At 37.9% G+C, this 19,613-nt stretch overlaps 1 protein-coding gene across 1 annotated transcript in view; it reads left to right on the forward strand.

Annotated features, from left to right (window-relative positions):
- Positions 1-16,175: 16,175 nt before the first annotated feature.
- Positions 16,176-19,613, forward strand: part of LOC142697918 (connector enhancer of kinase suppressor of ras 2-like) — a 216,835-nt gene continuing 213,397 nt past the window's right edge. Inside the window, exon 1 of the mRNA XM_075847719.1 lies at positions 16,176-16,717. Coding sequence (XP_075703834.1) covers positions 16,654-16,717 — 64 coding nt within the window. The 5' untranslated portion in view covers positions 16,176-16,653. The remainder of the gene's footprint in view (positions 16,718-19,613) is intronic.

Here is a 19,613-nt window from a genome sequence, read left to right on the forward strand (position 1 = left end):
ATCACCTGCCTCGCACGGACCTATGTTAGTCAATGGGGCCGTTCAGACTGTCAGTGATTTTCACGCAGTGTGTGTCCGCTGCCTAAAACTCACGACATGTCCTTTATTTGCCCGTTTTTCGCGCATCACACACCAATTGAAGTCAATGGGTGCGTGAAAACCACGCACGGCTCACGGACGCACTTCCGTATGCCGCGCATGATGCGCGCTACAGTAGTGAAAACAGAAAAGCACTGCATGCTACAAACATACAAACAGAGTGTCATAATGATGGCGGCTGCGCGAAAATCACAAAGCCACGCATCATACGCTGCTGACACACGGAGCTTTTATGGACCTTTTGCGCGCGCAAAACGCACACGCTCGTGTGAATCCGGCCTGAAGCTCAGGATTTACACAGTAAGACCGGATTCACACGAGCGGGTGCGTTTTGCGCGCGCAAAAGGTCCATAACAGCTCCGTGTGTCAGCAGCGTATGATGCGTGGCTTTGTGATTTTCGCGCAGCCGCCATCATTATGACACTCTGTATGTTTGTAGCACGTGGTGCTTTTCTGTTTTCATTCATAGTTTTTACTACTGTAGCGCGCATCACGCGTGGCACACGGAAGTGCGTCCGTGAGCCGTGCGTGGTTTTCACGCACCCATTGACTTCAATTGGTGTGTGATGCGCGAAAAACGGGCAAATATCGGACATGTCGTAAGTTTTACGCAGCGTGAAAGTCACTGACAGTCTGAACGGCCCCATAAACTAACATACGTCCGCGCGAGGCGAGTGATAATCACGGGCGTAGCATGGACGTATTATGAATAAGCCCTTACCCTATATTGTAAATTGCGCACCTCTATTATGTGTACCTATAATTACCGCTTTCCTGACCCCTGAACGGCTCTCCTCTTCCCATAGTAAACGCCGGCACGGGCTGAGGCTGATCAGAGCGGTTTGGCTGCGACCGCTGCGCTATCAATGCTCCGTAATAACCGTTTTTATAACAGAGTGTGGGAGAAAACGTTCCCTAATTCACCCGCCGCTGCGCGCCATTGCTGCTCCGCTGACTGGCGTGTTAAAGATTCCGCTCTTAATAACACCTGAATTCCTGGTAATTGTAGAACAGTTTGAGATCCGGCGAATATTCAATGTAAATGATAGTTATTAGGTCTCCAGCGCCGCGCTCTTTGCTGATTTAATCGCAGGTCTCGCTCTGATGTTCTGTCAATTCGTAAAATGCTTCATTGTTTGGGGGTCATTCTACTGTCTGTCATGTGACTGGAGGGATTACAGCGCCCCTGCGACATATGAAGGTGTAGTCCCCGCCGGGGGGGTCATTTCCGGGGTAGGGGTTTCCCTCTATCGGGGGGCAGTTATTTATTAACTTTTATAACTTCCACCACCTCTTTATTGACTTACTTTAGACCAGAGTTTTGTCTCATCATTAATAAATTCGGCGCATTTTAGGACTTTTTTTTTTAAAAAGTACAAACACACAAAAACTATACACACACACACACACACTATATACAAACACACACACACACTATATACAAACACACACACACACACACACACACACACACTATATACAAACACACACACACACTATATACAAACACACACACACACACACACACACACTATATACAATCACACAGACTATATACAAACACACACACTATATACAATCACACACACTCACACACACACTATATACAAACACACACACTATATACACACAATCACACAGACTATATACAAACACACACACACACACACACACTATATACAATCACACAGACTATATACAAACACACACACTATATACAATCACACACACTCACACACACACTATATACAAACACACACACAATCACACAGACTATATACAAATCACACACACTCACACACGCTATATACAATCAGACACACTCACACACACTACACACACACACTATATACAATCACACATACATACACACACGTTCACTATATACAATCACACACACACACACACACACTATATACAAACACACACTATATACAAACACACACACTATATACAAACACACACACTACACACATACACACACACGCACACACAATCAATCAATCAATCACACTTAATACAATCACACACACAATCACACAGACTATATACAAACACACACACACACTATATACAATCACACACACTCACACACTATATACAAACACACACTATATACAAACACACACACACTACACACACACAATCAATCACACACACTATATACAATCACACAGACTATATACAAACACACACACTATATACAATCACACACACACACTCACACACACACACACTATATACAATCACACATACACACACACACACACACACACACACACTATATACAATCACACATACACACACGTTCACTATATACAATCACACACACTATATACAAACACACACACACTATATACAATCACACATATACACACACACACACTATATACAATCACACACTCACACACACTATATACAAACACACACTATATACAATCTCACACACACACTATATACAATCTCATATACAATCTCACACACTATATATAATCACACACACACACACACACACACACACACACTATACCACACACACTATATGCAATCACACGCACACAAACTATATACAATAACACTCACACTATATACAATCACACACACTATATACAATCACACACACACACACTATATACAATCACACAGATGTTCTGCGTCGTATGTCAGAGCGGGGGAGATGTTCTGCGTCGTATGTCAGAGCGGGGGAGATGTTCTGCGTCGTATCTCATAGCGGGGGAGATGTTCTGCGTCGTATCTCATAGCGGGGGAGATGTTCTGCGTCGTATGTCAGAGCGGGGGAGATGTTCTGCGTCGTATCTCATAGCGGGGGAGATGTTCTGCGTCGTATGTCAGAGCGGGTGAGATGTTCTGCGTCGTATTTCAGAGCGGAGGAGATGTTCTGCGTCGTATCTCATAGCGGGGGAGATGTTCTGCGTCGTATCTCATAGCGGGGGAGATGTTCTGCGTCGTATGTCAGAGCGGGTGAGATGTTCTGCGTCGTATGTCAGAGCGGGGGAGATGTTCTGCGTCGTATCTCAGAGCGGGTGAAATGTTCTGCGTCGTATCTCAGAGCGGGTGAAATGTTCTGCGTCGTATCTCATAGCGGGGGAGATGTTCTGCGTCGTATCTCATAGCGGGGGAGATGTTCTGCGTCGTATGTCAGAGCGGGGGAGATGTTCTGCGTCGTATGTCAGAGCGGGTGAGATGTTCTGCATCGTATGTCAGAGCGGGTGAGATGTTCTGCATCGTATGTCAGAGTGGGCGAGATGTTCTGTAGATAATGTCAGAGTCCTCGCTATATTCATTACTAGGAGCTGCACGTTACGGCCGCGTCCTTCCACCAGACTGACCCTGATCGCTGGACACGGGGAGATTGATTAATACCGTCTTAAAACAAGACCAGACAGGCAGAAACAGCGACAAATTAATGCCAGTGGCCACGTTGTATGATAAATTTGGCGCATCTTACTAGACCTATTAGATACGTTTCTCTCCCTTGCGCCACCTCATGGCTGAAGCACTTTACAGTACACGGCGCTCTGAGATAACCAATCCTGCCCACTTTACGACTCTTAGCCACGCCCCTTTCTTAGGTACTTTTCAATACGGTTGAGGAAAGTGCCTAAAAAACAATAAATGTGGAGTTCGTCACATACGCCGCTATTTTTGCGCAATGGATGACAGAATTCCAGCGCATGCAGATCTCCTCCGTTGTGATTATTGGTCCGTTGTGTCTCCTTGTTCCATCTCCTTCTTTACCTGTAATATCCGGGATGAGGACACCCGGGGTGCAGGTACTAGACCGCGCCGCTGTGATCCGGTGGTGGCTGTCAGGGGCCGCGCGTCCACAGTGGATCAATATGATAATAGGATGAACTCTGCACTACGGGGACAGGAAAACAATGTATAACGTGCAGCAGATCTCTGTAGAGGCTACAAACCTTCAGAGCTGCGCTCTTATTAATAGAGGGGGGTCCTACGCCTCCTGTGAGTAGGGGTGGTGTGAATCAGACAATCACTAGAACATGAGAGGCAATTGCGGGCGGTAGGTTTAGCGGAGGGTTCAAAAACGTTCACTTCTGGAATTTTTTCCAGCAGAGAGCAGCTACACAACTCCACCACATTACAACCTGCAGCCCCTCATCTCTGCAGCACACCCCACAAGGCAGACACTGTCATATGGGGACCTGGCAACGAGTAGAGATTCTGTTCAACCCCCCTTCAATTCTAGCAGCAAATATAGGGGGGCAAAGAGGTGAATAGCGAATATCCCGGGTGCATAACAATAACTGAGAGGTTTAATAATAATTTCTCCAGTAATAAAGTGTCAAATGTTGTGGTGGTCAGCAAGTAAGAGGTTAAATGTCAACTCTGCATTTATTCCAATCGTTACTAGTATTCCTGAAAGCATACATAGGGGGCAGTATTATAGTAGTTATATTCTTGTATATAGGGGCAGTATTATAGTAGTTATATTCTTGTATATAGGGGGCAGTATTATAGTAGTTATATTCTTGTATATAGGGGCAGTATTATAGTAGTTATATTCTTGTATATAGGGCGCAGTATTATAGTAGTTATATTCTTGTATATAGGGGGCAGTATTATAGTAGTTATATTCTTGTATATAGGGGGCAGTATTATAGTAGTTATATTCTTGTATATAGGGGGCAGTATTATAGTAGTTATATTCTTGTATATAGGGGGAAGTATTATAGTATTTATATTCTTGTATATAGGGGCAGTATTATAGTAGTTATATTCTTGTATATAGGGGCAGTATTATAGTAGTTATATTCTTGTATATAGGAGCAGTATTATAGTAGTTATATTCTTGTATATAGAGGCAGTATTATAGTAGTTATATTCTTGTATATAGGGGGCAGTATTATAGTAGTTATATTCTTGTATATAGGAGGCAGTACTATAGTAGTTATGTTCTTGTATATAGGGGGCAGTATTATAGTAGTTATATTCTTGTATATAGGGGGCAGTATTATAGTAGTTATATTCTTGTATATAGGGGGCAGTACTATAGTAGTTATGTTCTTGTATATAGGAGCAGTATTATAGTAGTTATATTCTTGTATATAGGGGGCAGTATTATAGTAGTTATATTCTTGTATATAGGGGGCAGTATTATAGTAGTTATATTCTTGTATATAGGGGCAGTATTATAGTAGTTATATTCTTGTATATAGGAGCAGTATTATAGTAGTTATATTCTTGTATATAGGAGGCAGTATTATAGTAGTTATATTCTTGTATATAGGGGCAGTATTATAGTAGTTATATTCTTGTATATAGGGAGCAGTATTATAGTAGTTATATTCTTGTATATAGGAGGCAGTATTATAGTAGTTATATTCTTGTATATAGGGGGCAGTATTATAGTAGTTATATTCTTGTATATAGGAGGCAGTATTATAGTAGTTATATTCTTGTATATAGGGGGCAGTATTATAGTAGTTATATTCTTGTATATAGGAGGCAGTATTATAGTAGTTATATTCTTGTATATAGGGGGCAGTATTATAGTAGTTATATTCTTGTATATAGGAGGCAGTATTATAGTAATTATATTCTTGTATATAGGAGCAGTATTATAGTAGTTATATTCTTGTATATAGGAGCAGTATTATAGTAGTTATATTCTTGTATATAGGAGCAGTATTATAGTAGTTATATTCTTGTATATAGGGGCAGTATTATAGTAGTTCTATTCTTGTATATAGGGAGCAGTATTATAGTAGTTATATTCTTGTATATAGGGAGCAGTATTATAGTAGTTATATTCTTGTATATAAGGGCAGTATTATAGTAGTTATATTCTTGTATATAGGGGCAGTATTATAGTAGTTATATTCTTGTATATAGGGACAGTATTATAGTAGTTATATTCTTGTATATAGGGGGCAGTATTATAGTAGTTATATTCTTGTATATAGGGGGCAGTATTATAGTAGTTATATTCTTGTACACAGGGGCAGTATTATAGTAGTTATATTCTTGTATATAGAGGGTAGTATTATAGTAGTTATATTCTTGTATATAGGGGGCAGTATTATAGTAGTTATATTCTTGTATATAGGGGGCAGTATTATAGTAGTTATATTCTTGTATATAGGAGCAGTATTATAGTAGTTATATTCTTGTATATAGGAGCAGTATTATAGTAGTTATATTCTTGTATATAGGAGCAGTATTATAGTAGTTATATTCTTGTATATAGGGGGCAGTATTATAGTAGTTATATTCTTGTATATAGGAGCAGTATTATAGTAGTTATATTGTACATAGGGGGCAGTATTATCGTAGTTATATTCTTGTATATAGGAGCAGTATTATAGTAGTTATATTCTTGTATATAGGAGCAGTATTATAGTAGTTATATTCTTGTATATAGAGGCAGTATTATAGTAGTTATATTCTTGTATATAGGGGGCAGTATTATAGTAGTTATATTCTTGTATATAGGAGCAGTATTATAGTAGTTATAATCTTGTATATAGGGGGCAGTATTATAGTTGTTATATTCTTGTATATAGGGGGCAGTATTATAGTAGTTATATTCTTGTATATAGGAGTAGTATTATAGTAGTTATATTCTTGTATATAGGAGCAGTATTATAGTAGTTATATTCTTGTATATAGGAGCAGTATTATAGTAGTTATATTCTTGTATATAGGAGCAGTATTATAGTAGTTATATTCTTGTATATAGGAGCGGTATTATAGTAGTTATATTCTTGTATATAGGGGGTAGTATTATAGTAGTTATATTCTTGTATATAGGAGGCAGTATTATAGTAGTTATATTCTTGTATATAGGAGCAGTATTATAGTCGTTATATTCTTGTATATAGGAGCAGTATTATAGTCGTTATATTCTTGTATATAGGGCCAGTATTATAGTAGTTATATTCTTGTATATAGGGGCAGTATTATAGTAGTTATATTCTTGTATATAGGGGCAGTGTTATAGTAGTTATATTCTTGTATATAGGGGGCAGTATTATAGTAGTTATATTCTTGTATATAGGAGCAGTATTATAGTAGTTATATTCTTGTATATAGGGAGCAGCATTATAGTAGTTATATTCTTGTATATAGGGGCAGTGTTATAGTAGTTATATTCTTGTATATAGGGGGCAGTATTATAGTCGTTATATTCTTGTATATAGGGAGCAGTATTATAGTAGTTATATTCTTGTATATAGGGGGCAGTATTATAGTAGTTATATTCTTGTATATAGGGGTAGTATTATAGTAGTTATATTCTTGTATATAGGGGCAGTATTATAGTAGTTATATTCTTGTATATAGAGGGTAGTATTATAGTAGTTATATTCTTATAAATAGGAGGCAGTATTATAGTAGTTATATTCTTGTATATAGGGAGCAGTATTATAGTAGTTATATTCTTGTATATAGGGGGCAGTATTATAGTAGTTATATTCTTGTATATAGGAGGCAGTATTATAGTAGTTCTATTCTTGTATATAGGAGCAGTATTATAGTAGTTATATTCTTGTATATAGGGGCAGTATTATAGTAGTTATATTCTTGTATATAGGAGCAGTATTATAGTAGTTATATTCTTGTATATAGGGGGCAGTATTATAGTAGTTATATTCTTGTATATAGGAGCAGTATTATAGTAGTTATATTCTTGTATATAGGGGCAGTATTATAGTAGTTATATTCTTGTATATAGGAGCAGTATTATAGTAGTTATATTCTTGTATATAGGGGGCAGTATTATAGTAGTTATATTCTTGTATATAGGAGCAGTATTATAGTAGTTATATTCTTGTATATAGGGGTAGTATTATAGTAGTTATATTCTTGTATATAGAGGCAGTATTATAGTAGTTATATTCTTGTATATAGGGGGCAGTATTATAGAAGTTATATTCTTGTATATAGGGAGCAGTATTATAGTAGTTATAATCTTGTATATAGGGGGCAGTATTATAGTAGTTATATTCTTGTACATAGGGGGCAGTATTATAGTAGTTATATTCTTGTATATAGGGGCAGTATTATAGTAGTTATATTCTTATACATAGGAGCAGTATTATAGTAGTTATATTCTTGTATATAGGGGGCAGTATTATAGTAGTTATATTCTTGTATATAGGAGCAGTATTATAGTAGTTATATTCTTGTATAAAGGAGGCAGTACTATAGTAGTTGTATTCTTGTATATAGGAGGCAGTATTATAGTAGTTGTATTCTTGTATATAGAGGCAGTATTATAGTAGTTATATTCTTGTATATAGGCGGCAGTATTATAGTAGTTATATTGTTGTATATAGGGGGCAGTATTATAGTAGTTATATTGTTGTATATAGGGGCAGTATTATAGTAGTTATATTGTTGTATATAGGGGCAGTATTATAGTAGTTATATTCTTGTATATAGGAGCAGTATTATAGTAGTTATATTCTTGTATATAGGAGCAGTATTATAGTAGTTCTATTCTTGTATATAGGAGCAGTATTATAGTAGTTATATTCTTGTATATAGGAGCAGTATTATAGTAGTTATATTCTTATACATAGGAGCAGTATTATAGTAGTTATATTCTTATACATAGGAGCAGTATTATAGTAGTTATATTCTTGTATATAGGGGGCAGTATTATAGTAGTTATATTCTTGTATATAGGGAGCAGTATTATAGTAGTTATATTCTTGTATATAGGAGCAGTATTATAGTAGTTATATTCTTGTATATAGGGGGCAGTATTATAGTAGTTATATTCTTGTATATAGGGGCAGTATTATAGTAGTTATATTCTTGTATATAGGAGTAGTATTATAGTAGTTATATTCTTGTATATAGAGGGCTGTATTATAGTAGTTATATTCTTGTATATAGGGGCAGTATTATAGTAGTTATATTCTTGTATATAGGGGGCAGTATTATAGTAGTTATATTCTTGTATATAGGGAGCAGTATTATAGTAGTTATATTCTTGTATATAGGGGGCAGTATTCTAGTAGTTATATTCTTGTATATAGGGGGCAGTATTATAGTAGTTATATTCTTGTATATAGGGGCAAAATTATAGTAGTTATATTGTATATAGGAGCAGTATTATAGTAGTTATATTATTGTATATAGGGGCACTATTATAGTAGTTATATCCTTGTACATAGGAGCAGTATTATAGTAGTTATATTATTGTATATAGGGGCACTATTATAGTAGTTATATTCTTGTACATAGGAGCAGTATTATAGTAGTTATATTCTTGTATATAGGGGCAGTATTATGGTAGTTATATTCTTGTATATAGGGGCAGTATTATGGTAATTATATTCTTGTATATAGGGGCAGTATTATAGTAGTTATATTCTTGTATATAGGGGTCAGTATTATAGTAGTTATATTCTTGTATATAGGGGCAGTATTATAGTAGTTATATTCTTGTATATAGGGGCAGTATTATAGTAGTTATATTCTTGTATATAGGGGGCAGTATTATAGTAGATATATTCTTGTATATAGGAGCAGTATTATAGTAGTTATATTCTTGTATATAGGGAGCAGTATTATAGTAGTTATATTCTTGTATATAGGGGGCAGTATTATAGTAGTTATATTCTTGTATATAGAGGGCAGTATTATAGTAGTTATATTCTTGTATATAGGAGCAGTATTATAGTAGTTATATTCTTGTATATAGGGGCAGTATTATAGTAGTTATATTCTTGTATATAGGGGGCAGTATTATAGTAGTTATATTCTTGTATATAGGGGCAGTGTTATAGTGGTTATATTCTTGTATATAGGAGCAGTATTATAGTAGTTATATTCTTGTATATAGGGGCAGTATTATAGTAGTTATATTCTTGTATATAGGGGGCAGTATTATAGTAGTTATATTCTTGTATATAGGAGCAGTATTATAGTAGTTATATTCTTGTATATATAGGGAGCAGTATTATAGTAGTTATATTCTTGTATATAGGGGGCAGTATTATAGTAGTTATATTCTGGTATATAGGAGGCAGTATTATAGTAGTTATATTCTTGTATATAGGAGCAGTATTATAGTAGTTATATTCTTGTATATAGGAGCAGTATTATAGTAGTTATATTCTTGTATATAGGAGCAGTATTATAGTAGTTATAGTCTTGTATATAGGGGGCAGTATTATAGTAGTTATATTCTGGTATATAGGAGGCAGTATTATAGTAGTTATATTCTTGTATATAGGAGCAGTATTATAGTAGTTATATTCTTGTATATAGGGTGCAGTATTATACTAGTTATTTTCTTGTATATAGGGGCAGTATTATACTAGTTATTTTCTTGTATATAGGGGCAGTATTATAGTAGTTATTTTCTTGTATATAGGGGCAGTATTATAGTAGTTATATTCTTGTATATAGGGGCAGTATTATAGTAGTTAAATTCTTGTATATATGAGCAGTATTATAGTAGTTATATTCTTGTATATAGGAGGCAGTATCATAGTATCTATATTCTTGTATATAGGAGGCAGTATTATAGTAGTTATTTTCTTGTATATAGGGGCAGTATTATAGTAGTTATATTCTTGTATATAGGAGCAGTATTATAGTAGTTATATTCTTGTATATAGGGGGCAGTATTATAGTAGTTATATTCTTGTATATATGAGCAGTATTATAGTAGTTATATTCTTGTATATAGGAGGCAGTATCATAGTATCTATATTCTTGTATATAGGAGGCAGTATTACAGTAGTTATATTCTTGTATATAGGGGCAGTATTATAGTAGTTATATTCTTGTATATAGGAGGCAGTATTATAGTAGTTATATTCTTGTCCATAGGAGAGGATAGACGTGTGCTTGTGAGCTCCCTGTTAGGACTATGCATGGCTTCTGACCCAGGTGGAGGGGAGGGGTCCTGGGCTGATGATCCTGGGAAAGCCCAGAGTCTGGAGTTTGGCCTGCAGCATGGAGATGGTGGAGGTGATGATCTGGAAATGGTGGCTGGTGAGTCAACTGAATCTCATGATGTTGGTGAATTGTGCACAATAATGACAAAGAAAAATATCTTTAAAATGGAAATGCAAGTTCGCAAATTGAGAACTGAAATTAACCAAGAGACTGATCAAAAGGCAAAGCTGATGAAATGTGAGTGTCTGGATGTTTGCACACGTGAGCTGGTGATATTGAAGGAGAGATTGCAGAAAGAATCATGCACAGTACCCAAAATAAAGAACTGGGCAATTGAGAATAAAAGGGAGACCAGAGCCCAAACTGTGAAGAGAAAAAATATAATTGCAAAAAAAGACACTGACTATAATATTGTGGCACAGGGAAACCCTGGAAGATATGAGTGTGCAGTGGCTGGAGGTTCACATCTCTCATCATGTGTGGGGTCTGTGCAATCAGCCAACACAAATGCTGCTAAAGCTGCAGAGAAATGTGTGCCAACTGACGAGGGGTTAACTGCAGTAGACTCTATGTGCAGTACTGATGAAGTGAATGCGAGTGGCACTCCTGGGAATGAGCAAGAAAGTGCCTCATGTCCGGATATTGTAAGTGAGACCTCGCTCAGCGCGGTGATTGACAGTCTGATATCTGATGAACCAGCGGCACAGGCTGAGGCGGACATTGCAGACCCTGTTCTGGAGGTTCAGCCGTCCACAGTGTCAGTGAATGGAGTGCAGGTTACACAGCGATCAGGAGCAGACACAGGAGGATCTGCAGTACAATCAGCTGAGGAGAGGTCCATTCCTGACCCACCTGCAGACAGACCTCAGTACAGGAGACTGTTCTCCAGCGTCACAAGACCGACTAACCCCACACCTCAGAGGAGGAACGCGTTCAGAATCAGGTACTCAGGACCAGAGGAAAACCTCCCCTCCAGACTCCACATTGGGAAAGTTTTGTTGAAGGAGTTGATGAAGTTTAAAGCTTCTGAGGTGTTCGCTCTGATCCACGTTCCCTCCAGCTGGAATTATGACATCAGTTTCAAGCTGCAATATAGTCTAGACTTGTTCTGGAGTATTTATAATGATACAAAGGAGCACGCGATGTGGGAGCATCTACATGTCATCCAGCTGACTAAACCCCAGGTAGTCACTGCCACCGTCCTGTTCCAGTCTGAGGTGGTGGCTCTGGCAGATTTGCAGCACTGGTTGAGCAGATATTGTGAGGTGAAGAGACTGCCAACAAAGATCTATGATGAGGAGGAGATCTGGAATGGAGGATATTCTGTCAAGATCCAGCTGGTTCAGGAGAATGGAGTGACCAGACATCTGCCGCACTCCTTCTACCTGGGCTCGGAGAAAGGCGTATGTTACTACCCTGGTCAACCGCGACGGTGCCATAGATGTGGGGGCAGACACCTGGCATTCAACTGTTCCCGTATTAAGTGCTCACTATGTGGTCAGTTTGGGCATGTGAAGGACGATTGTACAGGGTCTGTCATCTGTAACCTGTGCTTAGGACCTGGACATACATTCCGGGAGTGTCCGCATGCAGAACATAATAAGGAGAAGACCTTTAATGAAGCCATGGAGGAAGACCAGGAGGATGTCTCCATATGTGTAGATACAACCCCAGAACCTGGAAGTCCAAGCGAGGATGTGAGCCGAAGTACCAGAGATCGTGCTCCAGAGACGAATGTCCCATCTGTGGATGCTGCACAAGTGTCACCAGCCACTGAAAATAGAGGTCATGCTAAAAGTAAAATATCCAGTCACTCTGTCACCAAAACATCTAAACATCTGCCCAACACCAGTAAAGAACCAGCTGATCCAGCCGCAGCGAACATTAAGGAACCAGCTGATCCAGCCGCAGCGACCAGTAAGGAACCAGCTGATCCAGCCACAGCGACCAGTATAAAACCAGCAGATCTAGCCGCAGCGACCAGTAAAAAACCAGCTGGGCCAGCCGCAGCGACCAGTAAAAAACCAGCTGATCCAGCCGCAGCGGCCAGTATCGATGAGGAGGGATTTCAGACGGTTAAAAGGAGAAGTAAAACAGATAATTCTTCTAGGAAAAAAATCACTGCTGCAAAGAAATCACCAGAGTCTCCAGTGCTGGCGATAACTGGGGGACGTTACTGTGCGCTGGGAGAAGATGACCAGGAAGAAGAAGCAGAGATGGAGCAAGTCTCCTCACACAACCCAGATGACGAACCTCAGGATGAAGATGCTGACCCCACAATGTCCACCAAAAGATGGGGTGTTACAGGACATAGCAGTGGAAGAAGGAAAAAAAGTAGGAAAGACATGTAACCAGGATGAGGCTGAAAATCACCTCCATCAATGTGAACAGTGTGAAGAATAAGAGCAGGCGGCGGGCGATATTCCAGCGTCTGTCTGACGACAAAACCAATGTCATCTTTATACAAGAGACTTATCTACAGAGTAATGTCCCTGCTGTGTCCCTGCTGTGTCCCTGCAGTCACCACATCTAGTGGGACAGTGAAACTCTCAGCTGCTGTATGGAGACTTCTAGTCCGAACTCCGTTTATATCATAGAGGCTTACTATATGTCATAAATGTGGTGACCGTCTACCCTCTGTGGTGTGCGCGATGCTTCCCGGGCACCAATAAAGAAGAACTCTCCTGTAATACTGCCTAGAATAATATCATGAAAAATAGTTGAAACAATCTATACTGGAGCAATATTCATATATTATGTTTTGTTTAATGATTGTGATGTTATTAAGAAACAAATGTTTATTTTCTTTATCTGTTATGAGTGTATTGCAAAGGTATTGTCATAATTTGTTGCAAGTTTTCAAATAAAAAAGATAATTATAATAGTTATATTCTTGTATATAGGGGCGGTATTATAGTAGTTATATTCCTGTATATAGGGGCGGTATTATAGTAGTTATATACTTGTATATAGGGGCAGTATTATAGTAGTTATATTCTTGTATATAGGAGCAGTGTTATAGTAGTTATATTCTTGTATATAGGGGCAGTATTATAGTAGTTATATTCTTGTATATAGGGGCAGTATTATAGTAGTTATATTCTTGTATATAGGAGCAGTATTATAGTAGATATATTCTTGTATATAGGGGGCAGTATTATAGTAGTTATATTCTTGTATATAGTGGCAGTATTATAGTAGTTATATTCTTGTATATAGGAGGCAGTATTATAGCAGTTATATTCTTGTATATAGGAGCAGTATTATAGTAGTATATTCTTGTATATAGTGGCAGTATTATAGTAGTTGTATTATAGTAGTTATATTCTTGTATATAGGGGCAGTATTATAGTAGTTATATTCTTGTATATAGGAGGCAGTATTATAGTAGTTATATTCTTGTATATAGGAGCAGTATTATAGTAGTTATATTCTTGTATATAGGAGCAGTATTATAGTAGTTATATTCTTGTATATAGGGGGCAGTATTATAGTAGTTATATTCTTGTATATAGGAGGCAGTATTATAGTAGTTATATTCTTGTATATAGGAGCAGTATTATAGTAGTTATATTCTTGTATATAGGGGGCAGTATTATAGTAGTTATATTCTTGTATATAGGAACAGTATTATAGTAGTTATATTCTTGTATATAGGAGGCAGTATTATAGTAGTTATATTCTTGTATATAGGGGCAGTATTATAGTAGTTATATTCTTGTATATAGGGGCAGTATTATAGTAGTTATATTCTTGTATATAGGAGGCAGTATTATAGTAGTTATATTCTTGTATATAGGAGCAGTATTATAGTAGTTATATTCTTGTATATAGGGGGCAGTATTATAGTAGTTATATTCTTATATATAGGGGTAGTATTATAGTAGTTATATTCTTGTATATAGGAGCAGTATTATAGTAGTTATATTCTTGTATATAGGGGGCAGTATTATAGTAGTTATATTCTTGTATATAGGAGCAGTATTATAGTAGTTATATTCTTGTATATAGGAGGCAGTATTATAGTAGTTATATTCTTGTATATAGGGGGCAGTATTATAGTAGTTATATTCTTGTATATAGGGGCAGTATTATAGTAGTTATATTCTTGTATATAGGGGCAGTATTATAGTAGGTATATTCTTGTATATAGGGGCAGTATTATAGTAGTTATATTCTTGTATATAGGAGGCAGTATTATAGTAGTTATATTCTTGTATATAGGATCAGTATTATAGTAGTTATATTCTTGTATATAGGGGGCAGTATTATAGTAGTTATATTCTTGTATATAGGAGGCAGTATTATAGTAGTTATATTCTTGTATATAGGAGGCAGTATTATAGTAGTTATATTCTTGTATACAGGGGCAGTACAGCTCTGGAGTATAATACAGGGTGTAACTCAGGATCAGTACAGGATTAGTAATGTAATGTATGTACACAGTGACTCCACCAGCAGAATAGTGAGTGCAGCTCTGGAGTATAATACAGGATATAACTCAGGATAAGTATTGTAATGTATGTACACAGTGACTTCCTCAGCAGAATAGTGAGTGCAGCTCTGGAGTATAATACAGGGTGTAACTCAGGATCAGTACAGGATAAGTAATATAATGTATGTACACAGTGACTCCACCAGCAGAATAGTGAGTGCAGCTCTGGAGTATAATACAGTGACTTTGCTGTTTGAGATTGTTTTTTTTATATGTAACCTGTAATATGGAGATGAGCGGTTTACTTATATGACTTGTTGGGCACTAAACCTATGACTGACACCTTCCTATATATTGTGCTCATATCTATTTCATCATAGCTGTAACTATAATCGGTCGAGTCTGATTAAGAATCAAGTGATCATCTTTTTCAGAATTCATTATTTCTATCTGATCATATGTTTCACAGGTTGTTTATTTCTTGCTGTCGTTGTGATGTTTGTAACATTATCAGATATATTCCGGTTTGTTGCTTTTTTATAAACATTGACCGTTCTCCTGATTATTTGAGCTTCAGCAACGTCTTTCCCCATGGAGTTGGAGAAATATCAGGCTACAAGCTAGAATGTCCCCCCTGCCACCTATTACCCTCCTCTGCCAACCTCAGCATCAGGCAACATTTCTTTATCATCTCACCAGCACTGGCTCTTCTGCCTCTACTGGGCTGGGATGAGATTAGAACCCCCTCCGCATGTTTCGCTCCTGTTCTGGGGGTGTCCAGTGTTTGCAGGAGAGGAGGGTGTCAGGTCTCCAGCGGTGGCTGTGCTGTCTGCCATGTTCCTGTCCTGTGCATTGCTCGTACACGCATGCACTGGGTGGTGGTTGTAGTAGTAGTAGTAGTAGTGGTGGTGGCGATGTCGCGAGATGCTGCTGTGACTGGAGGAAGCATGAGCGCACATTTGCACTGTACTGCAGCATTGCTCTCCTCGCTCGCTGTGTGCAGTGGGGGAGGTGCTAGAGCACATCAAGCAGTGTAATTTTATACATTACTGAATCAGTGCAGGCGAATCCTGGAGGGACAGGGCTGCATCCTGGCGGTAGACGGCATCCTCCGTGCTCTCCCATCCAGCCATGCTCTGAAGAGACCCGCTATCTCTGTGCATTGCTGCTGCTGCCGCCTTCCTCTGCATCTGGGTGACTAATAAACTCACTGTGGGATGGCTTTAGTAATGGAACCCATTAGCAAGTGGAGCGCCAAGCAGGTGGTGGACTGGATGAAAGGTAGGGTACCATTTTCTTATGCTGGGTCCTACTGTGAGCCGCTGATCTCTATGCAATATGTGCTGTATGGATCCTGCGATGTGGGGCTATATATATAACCTGGCTGCTTGGCAGGAGCTGTGACTAGATAGCAGGTAGTGGGAGTCACAGCTGCTGCTCTGAGAAGCTGGTTAACCACATACACCTGAAATGATTGTGCCACATTGGTGCCCCCTCATCACATTGGGGTCGGGATCCTGCATGCAGCGGCTCTTCTGGATCAGCACCCTGGACAGCGCTGTGACTGGAGACTATGGAATGGTTACATTGTGTCAGCTGGGGAAATACCTGGAAGTCACCGAGATGCTGAGGTTGTTGTAGGGTTGGCGCTGGGTGATATAATAAGTGGCAGGTGGTAATTGGCAGCTCCCTTCATTGGATACATGACATATCATATAGTGATTGCAGCTGCTGTCATTGGCTGCCGGGGTGTGTGGGAATCTCCAGCTCAGAGCTGATCAGGAGTGTGGACAATGTATCTGGGGACGGCCCTGACTGGCCATAGGGTCTACCTGATATAACTGCGTGTGGACTGCGCTGCGGTATATGATGGTGATATAGGAAAAAAGGGAAATCTATCTAATACACGTTACACATCTGCCAGGAGCTCAGTCTAATAATATCATAGAACATCAGTAATAACTGGATACACTCACTACAGGCAGATATATATATACTTCTCACTTACAATATATATATACACCTGAGAGTGACCTCCGCCCCTGGATCAGACACATTATGGATGATAAAGAACATGACATAATGACACCTATAGAATACAAGTACACGTACACATTAATAGAGATTTATGGTTTTTCTTATATTTTTTGTTCTGTGTTTTCTTCTCCTTTTTGGTGTAACCCCTTGTGATGAGCCCATGATAGATGTTCTATAGTATATATGGTGTAATGTGTGTATGCACTGTGCTGTATATAATGCCCATACAACCAAGCAAACACACACACACACACATACACCCATATGTACACACACACACACACACACACACACACATGTATATACATACACATACGCACATATGTACATACACACACATATACACACACACACACACACACACACACATATGTACATACACACACATATACACACACACACACACACACACATATGTACATACATACTGATACTCCGGTATACAGACAGTTACTGTATATTATTTATGTGGTTCTGGATTTGCACTGAACGCCTCTGGACCGGAGGAGATGATGAATGTGGAGATTTATATTGGACCTGTCCATAGAAGTGACAATTACCCTGTGTAGTAGATGTTTAGTCCAGTTATAAGAAATAGCTTTGGTTTTTGATGGTAACAATGTGTAGATTTAGTGTATAGCTTTATAATGGTGTAGACTGTGTGTGTGTGTGTGTGTGTGTGTGTGTGTGTATATATATATATACATAGTGTGTGTGTGTGTATATATATACATAGTGTGTGTGTGTGTGTGTGTATGTGAGTGTATACTAGATCTATAATACTTGTATAATGACATGTAATAATTGCTCGCTGTGTGTATATACTATTTCTAATATTCTGTTCTATAATTATGATATCACATGCAATAATTGGTGTGTGTGTGTGTGTGTGTGTATATATAATTACATTTTAGAATGTCACATGTAATAACTGCTTTGTGTATGTATACATTGTAGTTTGATATCGCATGTAATATTTCGTCTCTCTGTGCACAGGATTGTGTGTATTATATTAGATCACATATTTCGTCTCTCTATGTGCACAGGTTTGTGTGTATTATTATATTAGATCACATATTTCGTCTCTCTCTGTGCACAGGATTGTGTGTATTATATTAGATCACATATTATTTAGTCTCTCTATGTGCACAGGATTGTGTGTATTATATTAGATCACATATTTCGTCTCTCTCTGTGCACAGGATTGTGTGTATTATATTAGATCACATATTTAGTCTCTCTCTGTGCACAGGATTGTGTGTATTATATTAGATCACATATTTCGTCTCTCTGTGCACGGGATTGTGTGTATTATATTAGATCACATATTTCGTCTCTCTATGTGCACAGGATTGTGTGTATTATATTAGATCACATATTTCGTCTCTCTGTGCACAGGATTGTGTGTATTATATTAGATCACATATTTAGTCTCTCGCTGTGCACAGGTTTGTGTGTATTATATTAGATCACATATTTCGTCTCTCTCTGTGCACAGGATTGTGTGTATTATATTAGATCACATATTATTTCGTCTCTCTATGTGCACAGGTTTGTGTGTATTATATTAGATCACATATTTCGTCTCTCTGTGCACAGGATTGTGTGTATTATATTAGATCACATATTTAGTCTCTCTCTGTGCACAGGTTTGTGTGTATTATATTAGATCACATATTTCGTCTCTTTATGTGCACAGGTTTGTGTGTATTATATTAGATCACATATTTCGTCTCTCTCTGTGCACAGGTTTGTGTGTATTATATTAGATCACATATTTCGTCTCTTTATGTGCACAGGTTTGTGTGTATTATATTAGATCACATATTTCGTCTCTCTATGTGCACAGGATTGTGTGTATTATATCAGATCACATATTTCGTCTCTCTCTGTGCACAGGTTTGTGTGTATTATATCAGATCACATATTTCGTCTCTCTCTGTGCACAGGTTTGTGTGTATTATATTAGATCACATATTTCGTCTCTCTATGTGCACAGGCTTCGCTCAGCCCTTTGTGCTATAAATAGAGCCTATGATGATGGTGTAATGTGTCCTGGTCTCCACTGGTTCTCATTGCTTGGATTGGGATTCAGGTTGGGAGTGCTGGTCTTACTGGTGTTTCCACGCTGGGATGATGC

Source organism: Rhinoderma darwinii (assembly GCF_050947455.1).
Source record: "Rhinoderma darwinii isolate aRhiDar2 chromosome 8 unlocalized genomic scaffold, aRhiDar2.hap1 SUPER_8_unloc_2, whole genome shotgun sequence".
In the NCBI taxonomy this organism is placed as follows: domain Eukaryota; kingdom Metazoa; phylum Chordata; class Amphibia; order Anura; family Rhinodermatidae; genus Rhinoderma; species Rhinoderma darwinii.